Below are 21,334 nucleotides of genomic sequence, written 5' to 3'. Positions count from 1 at the left end.
TGGAACATGCTTGTATGTCCTAAATGGATACCATATGCAGTGAGAGAGGCTAACTCACAGTGATGATTTTCCAGAGTCCCTGGAGACTTAATCTGATTATGTTGTCATAATGAGAATCTCTTGTAGCTCACTTTGTGCCTCCCTGTAAGCCATCCATTAATCTCCATGTAATCTCTGAGCCCATTTGCCTTCTACAGGACATACTTGTAATCACGGAATACACTACAGTTTCTCTATAAAGGACACAGATTTATTCTTGTGTTACCTATATGTTTAATCTTTATTTTCTGCTGTTAATATCAGCAAGTGAGTGGGCTAAGACATGAGAAAAAAAAAAAATTGGGAACCTACCTGTTGAAGAAAGATGACATTTAAATCCAAAATTTTATTCTTTTCATTTGAAGAAATAGCAGTTAATGAATTGTATTTGCCAGTATGTGTGTTTTGTAAAACAGCACACAGTAAAAAGAAATGTGCATTCTAAAATATCAGGCAGCTGAGCTAATTTCATTTTGAAAGGGAGCTTGAAAATGAATATATGAAAATGAAATACAATTGTTACATATACAGGGGAATATAATGGTCTTGAAGATCTAGCTGGATTAAGCAGCTGGTGGAATCCCAGTGCTAATCAGTGTATGTGTCCTAGACTGGGGGATGCTCTGGAGAAATACGACCGTAGCAGCCTGGTTACTCCAAGAGCACTTTGGTTTTGATGTAGCCATCCTCCTCCCAGGGCAGAACTCATTTGTGTTGCCACAGTGTGTGTCAGCGGTGTGTCAGTGTGTGTCAGCTCAGGCGCTGCTGTATTGTGTTCTCTAATGCTATCCTCACTAGAGACAGTTGATAATTATTTTGAGATAGAAAATTTTAACAGCATATTTTGATCACTTCAAACAGTAGGTGTTTAAATCCGGTGATCTTGGAGTCATCAGTTTTCAAAAAATCCAAATAGAGGAGGCCCCCAGTGTGGGACCTTAAGGCCCCAATTTCCAGGAGCTGTTAAGCATGGGGACTGTTGGGTGCAAAGCCCTTAGACTGCTCTTCATCTCTATCATGGGAGACTTAGGAGCATTACTGTAAGATGATATTATCACTCTGCATCCTGGCTAGCTGCTTTCAGTTTCCATCCATGAAAAGCTTAAGATTTTGGTGCCACCTTCTGATCAGCAAAATAATCAGTTTTTACAGTGTAGAGTTTGTTGATAGTAATTTTGTATGCAGTACATACCCAATATGTTCAGTGCAAGCAAAGGGACTGCGGTGTTTTGCAGATGTTTTACTAGATAGCTTTGTACTTCTTAGAGGCACGGTTGAGACACCCTGTGACAGTGCCTAGGATTGCTTCCGCTTAAACCCTTGCTGTGGAAAAACTGCTCAAAGTTAGTATTCTTTAGAACAAAAACTTCTGGTTTAAAAGATACGTTGGCATAGAACGTTCAGTATCTGTGATTTTCTTTTTTTTTCCTCTTGTGTTTGTATTAAGACTTCAAAATAATAGAATTAACATACCAATGTATACTATGAACTTTGATATGGTAGGATATGCAAGCACCTATACTTATAACATTAATTATCTTATGTCCACTTCCCTAGGAACAAGACCATTTTGTTTTACTTTAACATTCTGAAATGTGCCAGTCCAGTAGTGTTAATTAACCTGCAGTGCCCTACAACACAGGTGAGTAAAATACAGAGATATTTTCCCTGCCTTATAGACACAGTGCCTAAGAACTAGACGTACATTTGTTTGAATTTTAAAAGTACTGTTCGTATCCAGCTAAATACCATACAGTTGTTTTATAGATCACATATAGAGCATAAAGTATCTGCATTCTGTTATGATCAGAAGAAAATAAATGGAAACATATCAGATTGTATATTTTAGGTCAGAGTTGAAGAAAAGTCTAGTTTAATACAGCAATTTGTTACTCATTAATTTATTGCAGGCAGCTGTCCAATAGTAATAAATGTATACAAAAAATCATTTTAACTGACAGCTAGGGTTTTCCAAACTGGGCACATACAAGAAAATGTGTATATCCCCAGTGACAGCAGTTTCTGGGTGTGGTTGGATTTTATGGCACTTTCAAAATTGAAGAAAGCTTGTTTCGGAATAATGCCAAAATTTGTAATCTCCTTTATCTGTGCTGCAGCTTATTGTGAAGCTGTGAAATAACTCCAGTTACTGAACTCATGTGGATTACAAGTTATCCTTCTGATCTTTTTTACATGAGGCCATTTAATTGTCCTGGTTTGCTGAGCAATTGTGCATTTCATCTTGGAAAGCAACAGATGATGGCCTGAGGTAGGGCAGAGGAGTTTGGGGCAGGACTGCTCTGATCCACCCTTGCTACCAGAGTATTTGCTCTGTGTAAATAAATAACAGATGATAGTTTGGTCTCAGTCATCTTGAGAATGTTTGGTGAAATATAGTGTTATTTTGGATGAGAGCTGTTTTTTGGTGACCAGTTTACTGATTCCAGATGTTAATTTTCTATTTATTTCACTGTCTTTGAAAAGTGGTTCCCATTCCAACTTGTTCTTTCTCCTGATCCCTAGCCTTGCCAGATCTGTCTCACCTATTTACTGTGACTGTATAGATTATTTGACACAGCTGAGGTGATGAAAATCTCTGGGAAGGGAGAGCAGGAGTCTTAACTCTTAGCTCTATTCAGTTGCTGATAGGAACTTTATCAGCAGCAGATTTGTTTTTGGAATTTCCACCTACTCACACTCAAGACACAGAAACTGCCCTGCAGTTGCCCTGTGGTCTTTGGACTTAGTTATTGCAACAGTTCAGCCTGTTCACAAATACTGAGATCATTGTGAGGAATTGGACTGGTACTATGTTCAAGCTGGCAGTGGTCACGGATCAGGAAAGATGAAACACTTTGTTGAAACAGAGTTTGGGGGAGGGTGGGTACTTACTTTATGTCAGACATCTCCAAAACTGAGTACGTTCTTAAATCCTGTTTGGTGCTGCACAGGTTTAATTCCCTGTTTTTGGTTGGTTTGTTTATTTGTAAAAATGCTGAAGAAACTTTAGTTTGACAGTTCCTCTTTTAACTGCAAATAAGATCTTTAATTCCTGCCCCTTTCATGTCAAATTTTTTCAAGAGAGGAAAACAAGAACTGGCATGTAAAGAGGCTCAGTTTTAGAGTAAGACTGTGGATTTACAGACTTGCTATTGTAGCTTACTGGGATCCACAGATAACACCACTCTCAGACATATGGTTTCGGTTTTGTGTGGTGCTGTTTGGAGCTAGGGATTGGACTCAGTGATCCCTGTAGGTCCCTTCCAACTTGAGATATTCTGTGTATGTATTTTTTTTTTAATTATTTTTTTTTGCAGCTTTGTGTCTCAAAGTGCCCAGACAGGTTTGCAACCTACATTGATGTTCAAGCTTCCTACAGATATAGGCCAGATCAGTGGAATTACTTCAAGCAGTACTGCAAACCTGGTTTTAACAATCCTCGCAAGGTGTGTATGTATCAAAAGGTGATGGGATACATTCATTCTTCAGGCAATGTGCCTGATTTTACTGAACTATATTACAGCTTTAGATTATTCCAGTATCACCATATTAGAGTATTTCCATGCATAAGGTTGGGCACTGATTTACTCACGGCTTAGATCTTTTATGCACACCAAGTTCCCTCTTTCAGTGATTACTGTTTGCTTACAAAGATATCTGCAGCCACCCATGTAGATGCAGTACTGTGGCAGGCAGTATTCTCCAGTACTTAGATACACCACAGCAGAGCATCTCAACTAAGTTCTTAATGCTGATGTGTCATTTACAGCTACTTAGTCTATTTTTTAGCTAGAAAAATTGATCAGTCTTTAACAGAATTTACTTTGTACTGAATGGTGCTGCAGGTATTTCTCTCATCTTTAAAACACTTTGCAAATCAACTAAATTAACTGTGTTCTTACTCCTCCTGAAGAGAAAAAAGCAAGAGGAGTTAAGGAACAACTTGTCAGTCACCTCTGACCAGATGCAGACCCAATGTGAGAAGGTTTTTTATTTTTTTAATGCTAGAAAAAGCAATAAGAATAGTCTTTTCTGAAATCACATCGACAGTATGGATTCTCACATCATGCATATTTCTTGTAGTTCCACCAGTCACATTCAGGGAGGAGGTTACAAATCCCAATTTGGGACATTTTTTCAGACCGGGTGAGAAATGAAAGGCATTTTGTTATTCTGCTGTGTATTCAGCATTCCTATTTTTCCCCTTTTTAGTCTGTTGCTCAAGTCCTACGTGATGAAGATTGTCCTTCGATGATCATTCCAAGCAGGCCTTGTGAGTGGTTCTACTTGTTACACGTATCTCAGATGATTTTTAGTATTCACAGTGAAGCACAACTCCGATCTGAAAAATGTTTTGTGGCAAGGTTATGTGTTAGTGACTGTCAATCATTTGTAAAGTTTAAAAGTATAAAGATATTTTTTTTCTAACTGCTGTCTGTGAACATCCAGCATGTGCTTTGGTCAAGCTGAGCATTTTCTTCCTCATGAATCACCACTAATACTGAAAAAATTTACAATTTAATTTAAGCACATTGGCAAGCAACCACATTGGCTTCAAGAAAATACTGTGAATGCACAAAAGATCATAGGGACAGCTGTTAAAGTTTAGAGGGTACTTGAGCCTGATTACAGTGCAGCTCAATTTTCACTTGTATTGCTGGCTCTGTGAGGAATATAGATCAGTAATAAAAAGGCCAGAAGACATTTTTGTCTCTACAGTTAGCAGGTATTTCTGATAGACCTCAGAGTTGGTCTCAGCTGCAGGATTGTAATACCAAGAGTATCTGCCACTGCATGAAAATGAGAAAGTGCTGTTTACTTTTTCATGTAGACATTGTGTAAACCGGGGGCAGATGTAAAAAACAAAACAAAACAGAAAAAAAACCCCACAGATTCACTTAAAAAAAAAAAGTTAAGAATTTTTATAAAAATTGATATACTGACCCAAAAGTCAGAAAATTGCTTTGCAGAGCTAGTATCTTCTATCAAACTACATTATGCAGCAAAGATTCCAAAGAGAGGAAGAGGGATGTGTTAATTATATTCTCAGAATACTTGGACAGATATTCTAGACTGAATATTGAACCCTGGTTTCATTATGTGTTGGAAGCAGATAAGGATAGCACAGAATTGTTATGTAAAATACAGCTGTGTAGGAGGAGTGATCTACTTTCCTTTTCCAAATGAAAACCTGAACGTTTTGCAGAAAAGAGCCGGGCAACAAAGCAGAGTATGTGCCTCTCTCTCCTTTTAATTCTCATTTACAGTTCACCCCTCCTTTCATCTAACAAATAGTTTCTATATTTTTTTTCCATTGCCTCTTCTCCCAGTGACAATAACTGCTATTGCAGTTTTCATATGAGGCACTGATGCTTGCTGTTATGTTTTGGTTTGAGTCTGAATACCATTAGTGACCAGTTATGTTGAGTCTGTCCCCAGAGACTGGTTTGATTATTGCCGTGTTAGTGGCATATTTCAGACATTGCTGCCAAGATACTGGCAGAGTAATTCTGCATTTTTTTACAATTTTTTCAAATACTACTATTTTCAAATACTACTATTGTTTTTTGATAGCACCTCGTTGAAAGCAATGCTTCCATTATGCCTGAACTTGTACAAATATAGGACAAGTTGTCCCAGAGTAGAAAAAATATCATATTGGATATATTGACTCTTCCAAGATCTTTCAAAGCCAACATATGAATAGATCATCAAGTGAAAAACAATTGACATAATAAAATTGAAACAATTTAAATAGGATAGAATTTGTTGCACCTGCTTTTAGAGGATGAAAGTGGAGCTTGTCATGAAATGTAATGTGCATGCTTTGTTTTGATATTTTGAATAGTTCTTAAGAGATGCTTCCCAGACTTCTCCACAAAGAATGGTGTCCTAACTGTGGCAAACCAGACTACGTTCAAAGATGGAAGAGGGAAAACAAGAAATGTGACTGATCTCAGGGAAGCTGCAAAGTAGGTTCTACCATTCTTTACTGCTCATTTGTTACATTCTAATATTGTGAAATAATTTAGGCTGAAGGACTCAGCAAGATTTGCTAATAGATGGTCTCTTTGTGTCTGAGCAACTGCACAGTTCCAGTAAGGGAAACTAACACTGTGGAATACAGAAATGAGCAGGGAACTAAATTTTTAGTTTGATTGTCTCAAAGTAATTGTCAGCTTTTAAATCATTCTTGTTTTGTTTTGTTTTTTTTCCTAGCAAAAGAAATAAAGAAAAGCATTAAAGAAAGTTGAAGAAGGCTAAAAATGAAACCCTAATGTGCTGGGCTATTTCCTGTGCTTAGTCTTTCTGCTAACATGGACTGTCCTAGTACTGTAGGCATTTCATAAGAGTGCTCCTATTTTTAATATGTGTCTAATGTTATCATACGTCACTTTTTGACATCACATGTCCCTTGCAGGTAGACTCTCCTGGAGTCACAGCTGATGTCTTTTAGTACATGCTTAACAATACATGATTTTCTTGTGACATAATAAGCAATTATGACTAGTAATAATTAACATTTACAGAGCTTTTAAAATAAAGCTGTATCAGGATATGTGTAGACTTTTTTTCTGAATTTTTTGGAAGGTTTTAAACTTAGAATCTTCTTTGATGTACCTAAGAGTGATGTTGGCTTACTTACAGATCTGAAGCTGAGCAATAGTAATATAGTCATATTACTAGCAATGGTATTTCAAATTCGTTTACTGGAGGCTATCTGTTTTTGAAATAAATTCTGCTTGTCTACTTAAAGCAACCTTTTCTTGGGTTTGTCTTTTCTCAGTGGTATCAACAATGTCCTGGATGCAAGATCAGTTGGAATAAAAATTTTTGAAGATTATGCCATTTCTTGGTATTGGATATTAATGTAAGATTTTAATGAGTAATTGTAAATTTTCCAGTGCCACTTCGGAGTGTGAAGAAATGAAAAAATAGATCATGTATGTGTTTGTTGCCAATTCTACATTTAAACTCAAGGATCAACTGTAACTTCCTTTCATCATGTTATAGTAATGTTATGATTTTGTACATGAGGAGAGGATAGCACAGCACACATGCATAGAATGTCAGCTGATTTGGAATCGGCTTTTATTATCCTACCAGGAAAAAACAGGAGGTGACATCTTGTGTTGCAAGAACTATCTATGTGGTAATTCCGAAACTGAAACTCTTAAAGATTTTCAAAACAATTATACTTGCTAAGTGTCATTGGTATATAGAGAAAGAGAGAGAGAGAGAGATAAAGCATTATTTCTGAGTTCTTGCTCATAGTATATAGCCAAGTCTATTGTAAATCTGCTAGTGCCAATGCAACAGGTGCAGCAAAACCAAGAACAAAATGTATAGAACAGCATTAGCTTTATCTTGCAATTAATACTCACTAATCACCAATCAATAAAAATAGCACTGAAACAAAAGCAGCTGTTTTGCCTGAAGTAAAAGTATAAGTAAGTGTGCATTCTTAGCCTATTAATGTTATTTTTGAAGGAGTTGGGTCCATCAAAACAGGAGCTGAAGTTTTTGCTAGGTGAGAGCCTATAACATGCACATATTAAGCACATATTACTCAAGCCTAAATGAAAATCCACTCATAAAACAATAAATACATAAACTTTGGCTAATGAACTGCATATGAAGAACAATTGAGAAACATAAATTATCAGCTTTTAAAGATTTTTTGCCACTGGTGGGAGGACAGCCTTTTCATTGTCTTATTTTGTGCTTGTAATTATTAGTGGCAAGAAAATCACATGGATATTCAGCAAGCTCAGTTCTGTCTAAATCTGGTATTGAAATCGGGTCTATGGTGCATGTTCTTTCATAGGATCTGTCATAGCTAGGCTGGAGAGGGAAATGACTGATTTTGGACAGAAATTATACATTCTGAAAGCTAGTTTCCACATTTCAAATATGATGCTTTTATAATACAATTTTAAAATAGTTGGATTGAATTATAGAACAGTTTGGGTTGGAAGGGATCTTTAAGATCATCACCTCCCATTAGACCAGGTTGCTCAAAGTCCCATCCAGCCTGGGACTTCTGTTGGTCCAAAGTGACCCTTGTTTGGAATAACAGATGCACATGATAGAGAAGATTCTCACACTTTTTGTTTCTGTCTCTTATCTCTCCAGTGGGCTGTTCATTGCAATGATAGTGAGCCTGCTCTTCCTTGTGTTGTTGAGGTTCACAGCTGGGGTTCTCTTCTGGATTTTCATATTTGGTGTGATTGGAATTATAGGCTATGGTAAGTGTAATCTAGCCTGTGAGGCTGTTTTTCCTTATTGCTTACGTTTGGGCAAAGAAAGTCAGTGATTATATACATTTTACAACAGGGAGAAGTAATGTATGGTTTTGGGCATGATTAATAGTGAAGGACTTAAATGGCAGCAAAACTTAGTAAAAATTCAGCTCTACTGTCACAACAACAGATATATTTACTTGAATTATCTACCCATGGTGCACTTTCTATTCATTTGTACTGATATTTCTTTTTATATATGTTATTTCATAGTTTCAGGTCTCACAGTAATGCATTTGTGTTTTTTGCTTACCTAACATGCTGAGGACAGAACACTTGGCTTGTAGAAGATTATTTAAAAAAAACTTGTCTTCGCAGTCTTCAGAACATTTTATATTGATTGCTTTTTGAAAGGCATCTGGCATTGTTACTGGGAGTATGATCATCTCAAAGGAATACCTGGATCTGACCTCACTGTTTACGATATTGGATTCCAGACAGACTTCCGAGTGTACCTACAACTGAGGCAAACGTGGCTAGCATTTAGTAAGTGCCCTTTAAAACTGATATCACTTAATGGATATTCAGGAAAATGAATCAGTGTCTTGTTACAGTGTCTGCCTTCTAAACACGTCACTCAGAGAGGTAAGAAGAATTCTTTTTCTTTGTATTGTATAAAATATCTGTTTTTTGCAAGGAGGATAATATATTTGGAAAAAAAAGATAAAGCAATTACACTGCTGATGGCAGTGAAAAACATATTTGTGTATTACACTTCTTGTATGTTCTGTCTTCATAGCAAGAAGAAGTTAGTCCTGATGAAGTTGCAGAAGGGCATTTTTCTCTCAGAATCCACTTATTCTCTCTCTTTGAGAGCCCCAGAGACAAGATTAATAACTCTGTACATCTTTATAGAACTCTTTATGATCATTTATGATCAGGTCATTGAAGACCTTTGTAGAGCTCATTATTATCAGGTTTTTTTGGAGTCTGCTCTAAGACTGTGGAATGAGCCTTCACAAATTTGACTGGCTTTGTTTTCAAGCGTGCTTCATTGCCTTCTCTTACAGGGGCATGTGCACCTTTATTTAAAACAAAATTCTACTGGAATAAGAGAGCTTGCAGCATTCACATCTCCCCTGGGAAGAAGGGGCAGAAGAGAGAACAAATGTGTGGAAAATATAAATTCCACTACTGCTCTACTAGAAGGCATACAGATTCTTTAGTTGGGATGATGAATGGAACACAAGCTAGATAAAACTCTTCCTCTCTCTATGAGTAGCTGAATTAATAGAATAGTAGTATCAAAGTTAATCTCCTTTGTTTTGTGTCTTCATTGGATTGTCAAGATCATGAGGCATCTTTTTATGTATTGTTGAGGCACGTATTTCTAGTGTGCAATCTCTAGAGGATCTTATGACTGTATTATGTCATTATGTCTCCAACCTCTTGTACCTCTCCTATCTCTTCTCCTGCCTGACTCTTAGCAGCCAGTTTGGAGTCTATCTGGAGGTCAATGTCACTTTCAGATTAGTAAACTAAGGTAGTCAGGAATTAAATTATTTCACCCAGCAAAGCAGTTAAATATCCTTGAAGAAAATGTGGACCCTCTCAGTCCAAATCTAGAACTCATAATGTATTAACATTGCTTTTTTTTTTTTTTACAATGGGACAAGTCTCATTAACTTAAAAGAACTGAAATGAAATGAGAAGTGAAACCTGATAATCTTTTCTTTCATGGGAACATATATCGAAATAGGTACAGAAATGCATGTAACAAAAACTTTGCTCTGAGCAACACAGTGATTATTTGCCAACTGCAGTTCTGATGGCCAGAGGGCTGGTTTAGATGTCATCTAACTGTTTGAAGCACTCAAATTTAATGGATATGTCTCAGAGTTAGAAGGGATGTGTTTCAGGACCCAGACTACCCAACATGAAGTCAAGATTTTTTTTTCTTTTTATTGTAAAAGTAGGTTTTGAACTGACATAAATAGAAATTAGACTAAAGCAGACTTTTTGAACAAGATCTGGTTAATGACTCAAACACTGCTAAGAGAAGTATTGTTCTGGGACATGCCACTCTGCTTTCAGAACTCAGAGACAGTTTGTATGATTCCAGCAGCGTGACTGGAAGCTGCAAATAATTTGTCCAAAAGTGTCCTATCCTAGCCTCTTTTTTTTTCTTTTTGTTTTTCTGTTTTTTTTTTTTCCTAATGTGAAATTAAAGAAGCTCCTACCAAGTTAATACACAAACAAAACTAATGATTTAAGTGCATTTAAATGTTAGAACAATATGCATCACAAAAACACATTATTCATGAAAAAATTAACTCATCTTTTTATTTATTTTATTGCATCTAGATGCTGCAAACTAGTAGCAGTAAAGCATTAACTTGGAAAATGCTTGTTTATGAAAAATGTAATTTGTTAAGGATAGACCGTTTTTAAGGTGAAATGTTGCAGTCATATTTAAGTGGATGATTATCTTTGCCTTAGGATGTTATCTTCCATTTTTCCTCTAAAACTAGAAATGCTGATGTCTGGGTGCTACATTCTGACTAATTCCCTATATGTAGAATTGCCCTATGCTGTCACATAGGAAGTTGTGACACAAAATTGGTGATTAGCAGCAATGAGACAAAAGGAGATCTACTTCAGCAGAAAATCTCATGAAATTCATGAACAGTAATGTAAAATATAACACGAGGTAAAAAAAGCAATTTACAAAGGCAGTGTGTTCGTTTGATTCTTGATAAATTTGATCTTTTTTTGTTGTTGTTACCTACAGTGATATTACTTTGTGTTGTTGAGATCATAATCATATTGATGCTGATCTTCCTAAGAAATAGGATCCGGATTGCTATTGCACTGTTAAAGGAAGGTAGTAGGTATGTTTGTCTGACTTTAAAATATTTTCAAATTTATTAAAATGATCTCTAGGGTATAATCTTCTTGAGCTTCATCTTGTACTACAATGTTGGGAGTAAATGCGCAGTACTGGATTTGTTGAGAATAATGGATAGCATATGGAATGTTCATTCTTGTTTATGAGATTTGCTTTCTGTTTTACAATAGGACAGATTTCTTATCTCAGTTCCTTGCCTTAGGAGTACATACACAGTGGTACTATGTGTTCTCAGTGCAAAAGGGTGTATCAGTTGAAATGCTAAGTGTGGTACAGTATTAATAGGCGCCTGGGAACCTATATTTGCCAACCTTGCTCTGTCACTGGATTGTCTCCAAAGTGCCATACTGGTGGTGAAGTGTTACAGTGGCTGTTATTCTGAAAAGACTGGATTCTTCTGGTTTCAATGAAACTTCTGTGTGGACAGGAATGAATCTGAAGAGACTTCCATGACCAGACATTGTAAAATGTCTCAGTCCAAGACACGTCTTTTCAACCCTGAGCAAAGGGGAAAGCAGAGCAGGGTGTGTTAGCTGAAGGACCAGGAGATTTCATTTTGTGTTTCCTGAAATCTGCATAGACTTTGTTTGCAACGGTTCCTGTTTTATACAGTGCCAATGCTTAGTTCTTTTTAAAACTGATTATATAACAAAGGGGAAAAGGGCTTGAAAAATCAGACCCTTGGATTTCATTACAGGTAGGCCTAAGCTCTGCCTGACAACTACTGAAAGCATCTTCCTTGGCAGTAGAGCTCTGTTACTGGAGCTCATAAACTTATCTCTGAGTATATCTGTGTACACTTTCTGCCACCCCTATTGGCACTATGGTCCTCAGGAATCAGAATTTGGGATTTATGTGATTAAGAAATACTGAAGCTCTGCGTTCAGTCAAGTGCTCGTTTCTTTCTTGTGTCATTGTACAAGTAGGGCATAGCAGTTAAAATGGGCAGAACTAAATTATACTCTTTAATTCTTATTTCATAAACTCAAGAATGCTTTTAACCGTCTACAACAATTTTCTTCATAGCCTTGACAGTTACAAGGATTTCAGAAACGTTATAAACTTTCTGCTGAGAAGTAGCAACATTCTACAGATTTCAGTAGCATGGTCACTGGAGGGCAATAGTTTTACTCTCATGCAGAACACAAGGCGCACTCTGTAATTACTGTAAGCATAACTGGCCATGCAGTTATTCAGGAAGAAAAAGATATGTATTTTTAATGACTGGAAATCAAATTCTGTTTTCCAATACCTTTTAATTATTCTCTTAAAAGTATTACAATTACAATACTAATAATTGACTTGAAATCCAAAGTTGGAGACAGTTAACAGTTTTTTTGCATAACAGTCGGTGGTTTTAATAGTAACTAACAGAGCTACCATTAACTACTGAACAATACAGTACTGAACTTCTGCTAATACCTGGTGATTATTTCTCAGACAGCATAAAGCTATGTCCTCCTTTGTGACTCCTGAGGTATTTATAGACTCAGAACTTGGCATGTACCTCTTGAGTGCATGTGACACCTCCATTGCATTCCCCCACAGCATTTACTAGTTTGGCAGCAAAAGCTGAGTAAATTTGTCACCTTTTATGTTCTGAAAACTGCCTCCTCTAGAACAAATGGCATATGAAGTACCATCTGTCATACAAGAAAAATGACCAGCAATAGGGACTAATAGGTTTGTGGTAAGCTTATGGAGTCAATGGAAAGAAAATTTGAAGGAGTGAAAAGAGGTGTACGAGTGTAAAGTTAACTAGTCTATAAGCTTAAGTGAACAAAAAATGTATTCTGCAGTATTGCATCCAGTGTCTCATACCTAGCTAAAGGTATTTATTTGTGAAACACTGCATTGCCCAGAAGGACCGTATCCATTAACTCCCAGAAGAACAACAGCATCTACTGTGCTCATTCTAGCCTCAAGAAGTGTTGGTAGATTACTAGCCTCTAACAGGCCTGATGTAAAAAGAGGCTCAAGGGCTCAACAGTGCAAGGCTTATTGTTCTTTCGGCTTTCCAGCAAACTTCAGCTCTGCTATGAAACATGCAAGGAAAGTCACGTAGTCACAGGAGGGTGTCAGAATGTCCTGGAACTCTGAAGAGAAGTTGAATGCCTACCCAAACAAGCTAATACTTAAGCCAGGAAAGGGGCTGTGAACAAAGTCCTCAAATACGAAGTAGTAAGGAGTAATTTCAGGCTCTGCTGGGCCTCAAGAGAAGGCATAGGATCTGAGCAGGTGGGATATGGCAGTAGAGAGCAGTGTCTTCAGATCCTGCAGCCTGGAAAGGGCAGGATCTGTGAAGCAGAAATGGAGAAAAAGAAAGTAGAAGATGGGCTTGAACATGGCAAATAGATGAGTTCAACTATACTGGTGCCAATGAAGTGGAGTGGTAGAAATGCTGAACTAAAGATGTGAACACAGTACCTGCAGAATTCCGAGGTTCTAGCTCCAGATTATGCCACCAACAAGTAGCTCAAACTAAGAAGGATTATATTAGGAGCTGATAAAAAGCGTGTTTCTTAAATTGTTGTAACTTACTGATGTATTTTATTTCTTTTATAGGGCTATTGGCTATATAATGTCTACGTTGTTCTACCCAATTGTCACCTTCCTACTCATTGCAATTTGCATTTCCTACTGGGCTGTGACAGCTGTGTATCCTTCTGCCTGTACACCCCTGTGGATAGCAGTTTTCTGCTGTAAAAGAGAAGGTCATGCTCTGTGATATCATCTAACCAAGCCCATATCAAGAAGCCTATTTACTACCTATCACTTGCTACATTGATGCAAGATTGTTTCTCACTGCATATTTGGGTGCAATGTATAATTTGGACAGCAGACTTAATTTCTGCCAAGGCAGTAAGGATCATGTAAGGCCTTGTATACTACTTAAGATTGACTTCAACAGTTGAAAAGAAGTCCTCAGCAAAGAAGGAATATGGCATTTAATGTGCTGCTTGCTCTACAGGCCCGTTGTTAATGAATTGCAGGGGTTGGAAGGAACCTCGAGAGATCATTGAGTCCTGCTAAAGCAGGTACCCTACAATAGGTCGACAGGTGGGCATCCAGATGGGTACTGAATATCTCCACAGAAGGGAGCTCCAATGCCTCTCTGGGCAACCTCTTCCAGTGCTCCCTCATCCTTACCGGAAAGAATTTCTTCTGCATGTTAGTATGAACTCCCTGTGTTGAAGTTTTAGGCCGTTACTCCTTGTCCTATCCCTATGCACCACCAAGAAGAGCCTGGCCTCATCCATTTGCTTCCCACCTCTTGTTAGATAATTATAAACATCTGTCAGATCCCCCCCTCAGTCGTCTTTTCCCCAGGCTGAACAGACCCAGATCACCCAGCCTTTCCTTGTAGGGGAGATGCTCTGGGCCATGTATCATCTTTGTGGCCCTCTGCTGAATCCCTTTTAGGAGATCCCTGTCTTTTTTGAACTGGGGAGCCCAGAACTGTACTTAGTGTTCCAAATGTGGCCTCAGCAAGGGTGAGTAGAGGGGGAGGATCACCTCCCTTGACCTGCTGGCTATGTTCTTTTTAATGCACCCAGGATACCATTGGCCTTCTTGGCCAAAGGGGCACACTGCTGGCTCCTGGCCAACCTATTGTCCTGTGGACCTGTTGTCCACCAGGAGGCCTAGCTCCTCTCCAGCAGGTCAGCCCCTACCCTTCCTCTTGCCCATTCTGGTCAGACTTTATAGTTCAGAGATAGAGGTTGGTTTAGTTCTCTGAGTAACGAGAGTATTCTGTCATGTCTTTCAGACACTTGTACATATCTGCATAGCAAAAAGAATGTTTCTATTATCTACACAGGTTCTTTAATACCTGTGGTTCCCCACTGCAGAGTCTTAAGTTGCTCAAAGCCAACAGTTCTGTCATTCCTCCTTAAAACATTTCATTAAGTTTTCTAGCTACATCAGGAGAACCTGTGTATAAAGTAATGGCTAATCAAACACTGTGCAAGTATGCAAACCTGACTTGTGACCCAGAGGTAAGTGTAACCAGTGTTCACCTTTAGTAAAAATTACACTAATTGCATTTCTTAATTACTATTAAACATGCATATTTTAGAAGAATTATTCTTCATGTTAAATCTGCAAATAGTGTATTTCAGATAATACTCCTTTGTTCAAAGCAATTTACAGACATAAACTAATTATTCTTCCAAACTGTCCTATAAGGCAGGTGGATATTAGTGGTTCTGTTTTACAGGATGAGAAAGAGAGAGAGAGAAATACAGATTTATTTGGAAAGCTGTTTTTGAGTTTGTAAAGTTTCTATTTCATTGTCTTCGCTTCATTTCAGTTCAAATGGGTGATTTACCCAAGGTGCTGATTTGATCGACTGTTTTCAAATAAATAGTATATACTTTATTACCTGGGTATGTTTTCCTTAATGAAACCGTAGCAATTTACGTATCTTAAAAGGATACTCCTGAAATTCAAATTCCATTACTTTTTGTTTCAGGCAAGTGATCAACAGCCCTTTTTGCTAACTACATTAAAGCGTCTGCATAAGACATTAACATAAATCCTTAAGTGTGTACAAAGTTCATGTACTATTGGAATGCAATGTTGGATAAGTTAAGGAAACATCAAGCAGAATGATACGATACTGTACTGTCACTGAACTAGAGATATTCTACACAGAATTAATTGTGTTGTTTCTTTTTCTTTTGATGCAGACATTTAATACAACCAATGTAACAAAATTATGCCCAGGTGCTCAATGTACATTTGCTTTTTATGGAGGAGAAAGCCTGTACCATAAGTACATCTTCATCTTTCAGTTAGCCAATGCCTTTGTCTTTCTCTGGCTGGTAAACTTTGCAATTGCACTGGGTCAGTGTACCCTTGCTGGTGCCTTTGCCTCTTACTACTGGGCTTCTCGAAAACCAGCTGATATTCCACTGTGGCCGCTCTTCTCTTCATTTGGACGGGCAATACGGTAAGGCTGTGAAGCTTTATGTGAGCCCTGTAATTTATTCAACAAGTGCTCTTTTTAAAGTTAAGGAAACCAGATGGAGAATATAAACTGAAAATGATTAGCCAGAAAGTGTATTTTTTAGGAGGGTCATGAATCCAGTAGCCCAGCAGGGCAAGGCAGCTGTATTTTGATGCTGCAAGGTCCAGCCCCTTACAAAGCTGAGCAGTTATTCCCAGTGGACACACACTCCCAAATATATGTATGCAATACATACATACACAGCTGGCCATGCAGGTTGACCTACACACACACAGTACTTGCACGAACACCAGCAGCTGTAGTGGCATCAGCCTGTTCCCCTCTTCGGAGTCCCTTACTGATCAGTTTGAAGGTCTGCTGGTGTATGTAATTCCCACTAATGGACTTTTATTCAATTTTATGAATATATAATTGTACATATATGCATATGTTTAGGGTGCATATCCCACCAGTAGCCTTAGACACTTGTTAGTGCAGTAGCTGGTGCTTGGATCCCCAAACTCCCCAGTTACTCGTGGCTGGATGTGTGAATCCCTGAGGCTCACAGCCCTGCTCCAGTTGCTCCTACACACTCCTTTCCTCACTGACAGACAGACACACACACACATTCATACACACACATACCTCTCAGTAACCCCTAGACATCTGTCTCTGGCAGTTTTCAAAACTCCTGGTTCCTCCAGCAGCCCCTTTCTCCAGGTGCCTTGCTCCTGGAGACAAATACACAAAAAGGTCTCAGCTGATCCACAGATCCTACAATCTCTCCAGCAGTTGACCAGGACCCTGAGGTCCCTCTACTAGCCAGCTCATCCCGTAGTTTCAGCTTTAGGGAAATATGCACATACTTGGCTCCTAAGCTACCTAAGCTACTCACCAGCTAATTAACCTTAATATCTGCTGACAGTCACACTCACATACTCTCATTTGCTCCAATTACTGGCACTACAGTTGCACAGGCACTCTAACCTGTGGTCTTAGTTGAGCTTCTGGCATGCAGGTCCCTCACTAAGGAAAATAGCTGGAGGTGGAATTTAATAAGATAGGTCAGACTGTGCATGGCCAGAGGATTTTCCTGACCTGTAGCTATTTATATGCAGCTGGCCCTTTTTGTACCCTTATCCCTCATTTTTAACCATGCTTGTTCCTCAAGCTTGATTCCTCCCTTCACTCCCTTTAATTCCTCCCCTAGGCATCTCATAATCTCTGATTCTCTTCCCTTGCAACCCAGAATGTGTCCAGTACCCCAAGTCATTAACACCCTCCAGTCTGAAAGGTGCTCAAGGAAGTCAATTCTTGTTGACTCACCTTGATGGGCTTTACATCTGAGCCAAGGGACTGATGGCTCTCTTGGGATTGGCTGTTCTTTCCTCTGAGTGCCTCATTTGGGTTCCCCACCTGCAATTGTGCCTCTGTGCTTGTGGAGGTGAGCTTTGGGTAGGACGATCCTTCTCCTGTTATGAGTGTGGGTGAAGCAAGACAGAGCATTGTTCAGGGTGTGCACTGTTTTTGCTCTGTGCTCTGTCCTGTGCCCTAACCTGTCATTAGAGGCTTAGCTTTTCTCATTATTAAAAATGTGGTGCTTCCTGTCAGCTTAGAGGATGCACTGATTCAATAAGTGTATAGCTAATAGAAATTAAGGAATACGCACATTTTTAAAACCTGGGTATAGGATTAGCGAGCTCATAATAATCTTTTCATACACAAAGCCTCTCTTGACTTTATGAGATAATTGATTGACAATTCAGCTTACGGCTAGGTTGCTGTAATTATATCTCCAATGATACTCTGCCCAGACTAGGACTGACTTTATTCTGAAACAGTTACGTCTTTTCCAAAACTGCTCAAAGGGCTGGGTTGTGCTGACAGGGAATGCATATTCGGTGCCACTGTGATTAAGTTAAAGTTTTGACAGAAGCAGCTAATGTGAATACAACCATTAAATAGTATTTATTTTGTTTTAGATACCATACTGGTTCACTGGCATTTGGAGCCTTAATTCTTGCAATTGTCCAGCTGATCAGAGTAATACTGGAGTACTTGGATCACAAACTGAAAGGTGGGATTGATGAATCGGCACTAGGTTATTAAAAACTCCTTTGGTAAATTACTTCCTTCCTTTCCCCAGATGATTTTTCAGGAATGAAAAGAGATTAATTCCACATTAGAACTAGCCATTGCAGCTCTATTTGACAGCCATTGCATTTGTGATGATTTGCTGAAATTGAGTAAATTGGATCTTCAATGCAGAGTTCATGTGGGGCATGAATCTCATCTAACTGAAAGCTATTGAGCTAAATTTGATTAGGAAGTAGAGTCTGTACCCAGGAGAAAAGAAATAACATTTCTGCTTTTGCCACAGTTTTAAGATTTTTCTTCTCAACATGTTTCTGTTTTCTGAAAACTGTTCCTAAGTTCTGTCTATATGATGTACTTTATCCTTTTTTCAGGTACACAGAACTCCTTCACTAGATTTCTACTCTGCTGCCTCAAATGCTGTTTCTGGTGTTTGGAAAGATTCTTAAAATTTATAAACAGAAATGCCTACATCATGGTATGTGCTGTCTTTGCATGTGGTCTCCCCTGTCTGGGACACTAAAATACCCTAGCAACTACTAGTTGGTAAACAGCCAGCAGTACTAGAATATGCTGAATAAATAAAGTGATTTATGGGAGTTTTCAGGAAGTGCATGTGGTGCTACAATGGAAAAGTAAGATTTTCTTTTCTTCTTCTAAGTTCTGCCTTTTATTGCCTGTCCTTGTCCATTCTCCCTACCCTACAAAGAAAGTGGAAGGGAATGGCAGCACTAGTTGATTTCCCCCCTCTGATTCAGCAGCTGGAGTCCTACTTCAACAGGAATGCTAACTTGTTTTTTATTGCGTGTTGATGTGACACTTCTGTTTGGAGGCAGTGTTTGAATAAGGAAGTCAGAAAGTGTGTGGTGTCTGTATTTGCTCTAGGAAGACAAAAGCACAAATTCTATTAGCGGCAGCAGTGATGTTACTCTAAAATCCTGTTATTTTGGCTTCTGAAAGAGAAATACCAGATTGTCACCTAAATAAATAGATTACATATTTCATCTTAGGATGTTTGACTTGAAATACTTTAAGTGATTGAATGCTAGTCACAGGCATTATCTCAAAGTAAGTGGGACTAATAGGTCCATTTTGACCCAAGTTATTGTTTTTGAACATCTTGTTTACAGCTGGCAAACTGACTGCACTCCAGAAGAACTCTCTAGGCACTACCCGCTTTGTAGACATTATTCCAGAAAGATTAAATGGTTTTGTTCCTCTATAACTTCAGTGGCCATACTTCATGCTGACGTAAATCCACTGACTTTGATACTGATGTTGCTGATTTCTTCTTGAGACAGAGTCAGGTCCAAGTCATTATCTAAATGGCTCAACTCACTTCTGCTCTTCAAGCACCTGTTCCTTTTCCACTGGCTGTAAATCTCACGTGGGTAGCTAGCAAAGAGAATCCCTCAGCAAGTAGCATTTTTTGCTCTTTGGAAAACTAAATTGTGACCTTTCAGATCTGTAAGGGGTAGCATGCTGAAAGTCAGGTGATTTGCAAGAGAAAGATGAATGATGCTGTGTCACAGTCTGATGGGAAGCGCTGCGAGGTAACAGGTGATTGGGAGCAGTGCTTCATGTTCACGGGAGCATTCCCAGGCCGTACACTGGAGGGAGCTGTGCATTACATGCAGTGTGATTCCTAAGTACAAAGAGGTATCCTAATCATTTAAAATACTTAACAGCGCTGTTATTTTGCAGATTGCCATATATGGTAAAAACTTCTGCACCTCGGCAAAGGAGGCATTCTTTCTGCTCATGAGAAATGTGGTGAGGTAAGGGGCCATCTCCCAGTCCTTGGAAATGTCAGGATTTGCTGCTATTGCACTCTGAAGACACACTTCCTTCCTCTTCACCTCTGCTCCAACTATTAATGGCTCTGTCTATAGACATGGTCATCACTTCTAATAGCCAGTTTGTAAAAGGAAGCTGTCTGGCATAGTAACCTATGCAAATTTGATCTAATTTAACTCTTCTGTTTAGATTGCTCTTTTAAAATCCTAAGCACATACTAGATTGTATTGCCTGCCCGTAAGTAACCAATGGAAGCCCTGTGTGAGAAGATCTGTGGACAAAAAGCAATGGGATGATCATGGAATCATAGAATGACGGGTTGGGAGGGACCCTAAAGCCCATCCAGTACATATCATCCTGTTACTGTACTGGAAGGCCACAATGAGATCTCCCCAGAGCCTTCTTTTCTCCAGGCTGAACATGCCTATCTCCCTCAGCTTGTCTCCAGGAGAGAGGTGCTCCAGCCCTCTGAGCACCCTCGTGTCCCTGCTCTGGACCTGCTCAAACAGCTCAACAAGTAGTTTATATTATTTAGTGAAGGTCTGGGAGGAAGAGAGGAATTGAAGGAGATGTTGAAAGAGAGCAAAATGGGACCAGTGCTTAAAATAGAGGAGGAAAGGACTGGACATGGCAAAATAGAATACATCCACTCTGTTACCCTGCATTAATATCGGAACAGTGGTGCTGTGTCTGTATCAGGTACTGCCTCTGCAGGAGGAAAAAGAAGGTGCCTTTGTTTCCTCTCAGAACTACCACCTCATTGTCCTTTGTACTTCTGCTCTTAATAAGAGTGACAGCTAAAATTCAGGCATATAATTTTATTGTTTTAAACAGTTTTGTTTATTTTGTGCGTTTTCCTTCAGTTCTTGATCTCCCATGGGCTAATAATGATTTATTCTCTTTAATACTTGTTAATGCTTATCCATCATGGCAGTCAGTACTGTATATTAACATATGCACAGTTGTCAGTGCTGGCAGGAGGCTGATAATGCAAAGCTCATTTTCCATGCCATTATTTACCTGCAATTTCTGATAAGACGGGCTGGCAGGATTTCAAGCAGAAGGCCCCAGCTGTTGCTTTCGGTGATGTCTGCAGATTTACTGTCCGTTTTTCTGTCTGCCTTCATTCATTCATCAGTGACTGTCCCTCTACTTTGAGACCTCCTACCTTCAGTGTTATGCCATGGTATCTTAAAATAGTTACGTGGATTTGGCATGTTACGGAGTCATGGAATGTGGCCAGATGGGACCAAGCGAAAAGAGGACCTACCAACAATCTACATAAACGTTGCTTTTTGTTAT

The 21,334-nt window shown here is 38.8% G+C and overlaps 1 protein-coding gene across 2 annotated transcripts in view; it reads left to right on the top strand.

The window, feature by feature from the left end:
- The window catches only part of SLC44A5 (solute carrier family 44 member 5), a 56,625-nt gene that overhangs the window by 28,648 nt on the left and 6,643 nt on the right, over window positions 1-21,334 (top strand). The window contains exons 1-15 of one of the 2 annotated variants that reach the window (XM_031604476.2): window positions 95-144; window positions 1,597-1,681; window positions 3,357-3,485; window positions 4,252-4,312; window positions 5,888-6,011; window positions 6,827-6,910; window positions 8,176-8,288; window positions 8,697-8,828; window positions 11,074-11,173; window positions 13,756-13,848; window positions 15,101-15,188; window positions 15,882-16,144; window positions 18,124-18,218; window positions 18,610-18,713; window positions 19,940-20,013. In XM_031604476.2, the coding sequence (XP_031460336.2) occupies window positions 110-144; window positions 1,597-1,681; window positions 3,357-3,485; window positions 4,252-4,312; window positions 5,888-6,011; window positions 6,827-6,910; window positions 8,176-8,288; window positions 8,697-8,828; window positions 11,074-11,173; window positions 13,756-13,848; window positions 15,101-15,188; window positions 15,882-16,144; window positions 18,124-18,218; window positions 18,610-18,713; window positions 19,940-20,013 (1,580 nt within the window). In that variant the 5' untranslated portion in view covers window positions 95-109. Of the gene's footprint in view, window positions 1-94; window positions 145-1,596; window positions 1,682-3,356; window positions 3,486-4,251; window positions 4,313-5,887; window positions 6,012-6,826; window positions 6,911-8,175; window positions 8,289-8,696; window positions 8,829-11,073; window positions 11,174-13,755; window positions 13,849-15,100; window positions 15,189-15,881; window positions 16,145-18,123; window positions 18,219-18,609; window positions 18,714-19,939; window positions 20,014-21,334 lie in introns of those variants that run through there. The other variant, XM_031604468.2, reaches the window with a different exon arrangement.

Source organism: Phasianus colchicus, chromosome 9, assembly GCF_987193195.1.
Source record: "Phasianus colchicus chromosome 9, bPhaCol1.hap1.1, whole genome shotgun sequence".
Classification (NCBI taxonomy): domain Eukaryota; kingdom Metazoa; phylum Chordata; class Aves; order Galliformes; family Phasianidae; genus Phasianus; species Phasianus colchicus.
The sequence above is the reverse complement of the archived record's forward strand: the minus strand, read 5'-3'. Positions and strand labels throughout refer to the sequence as shown.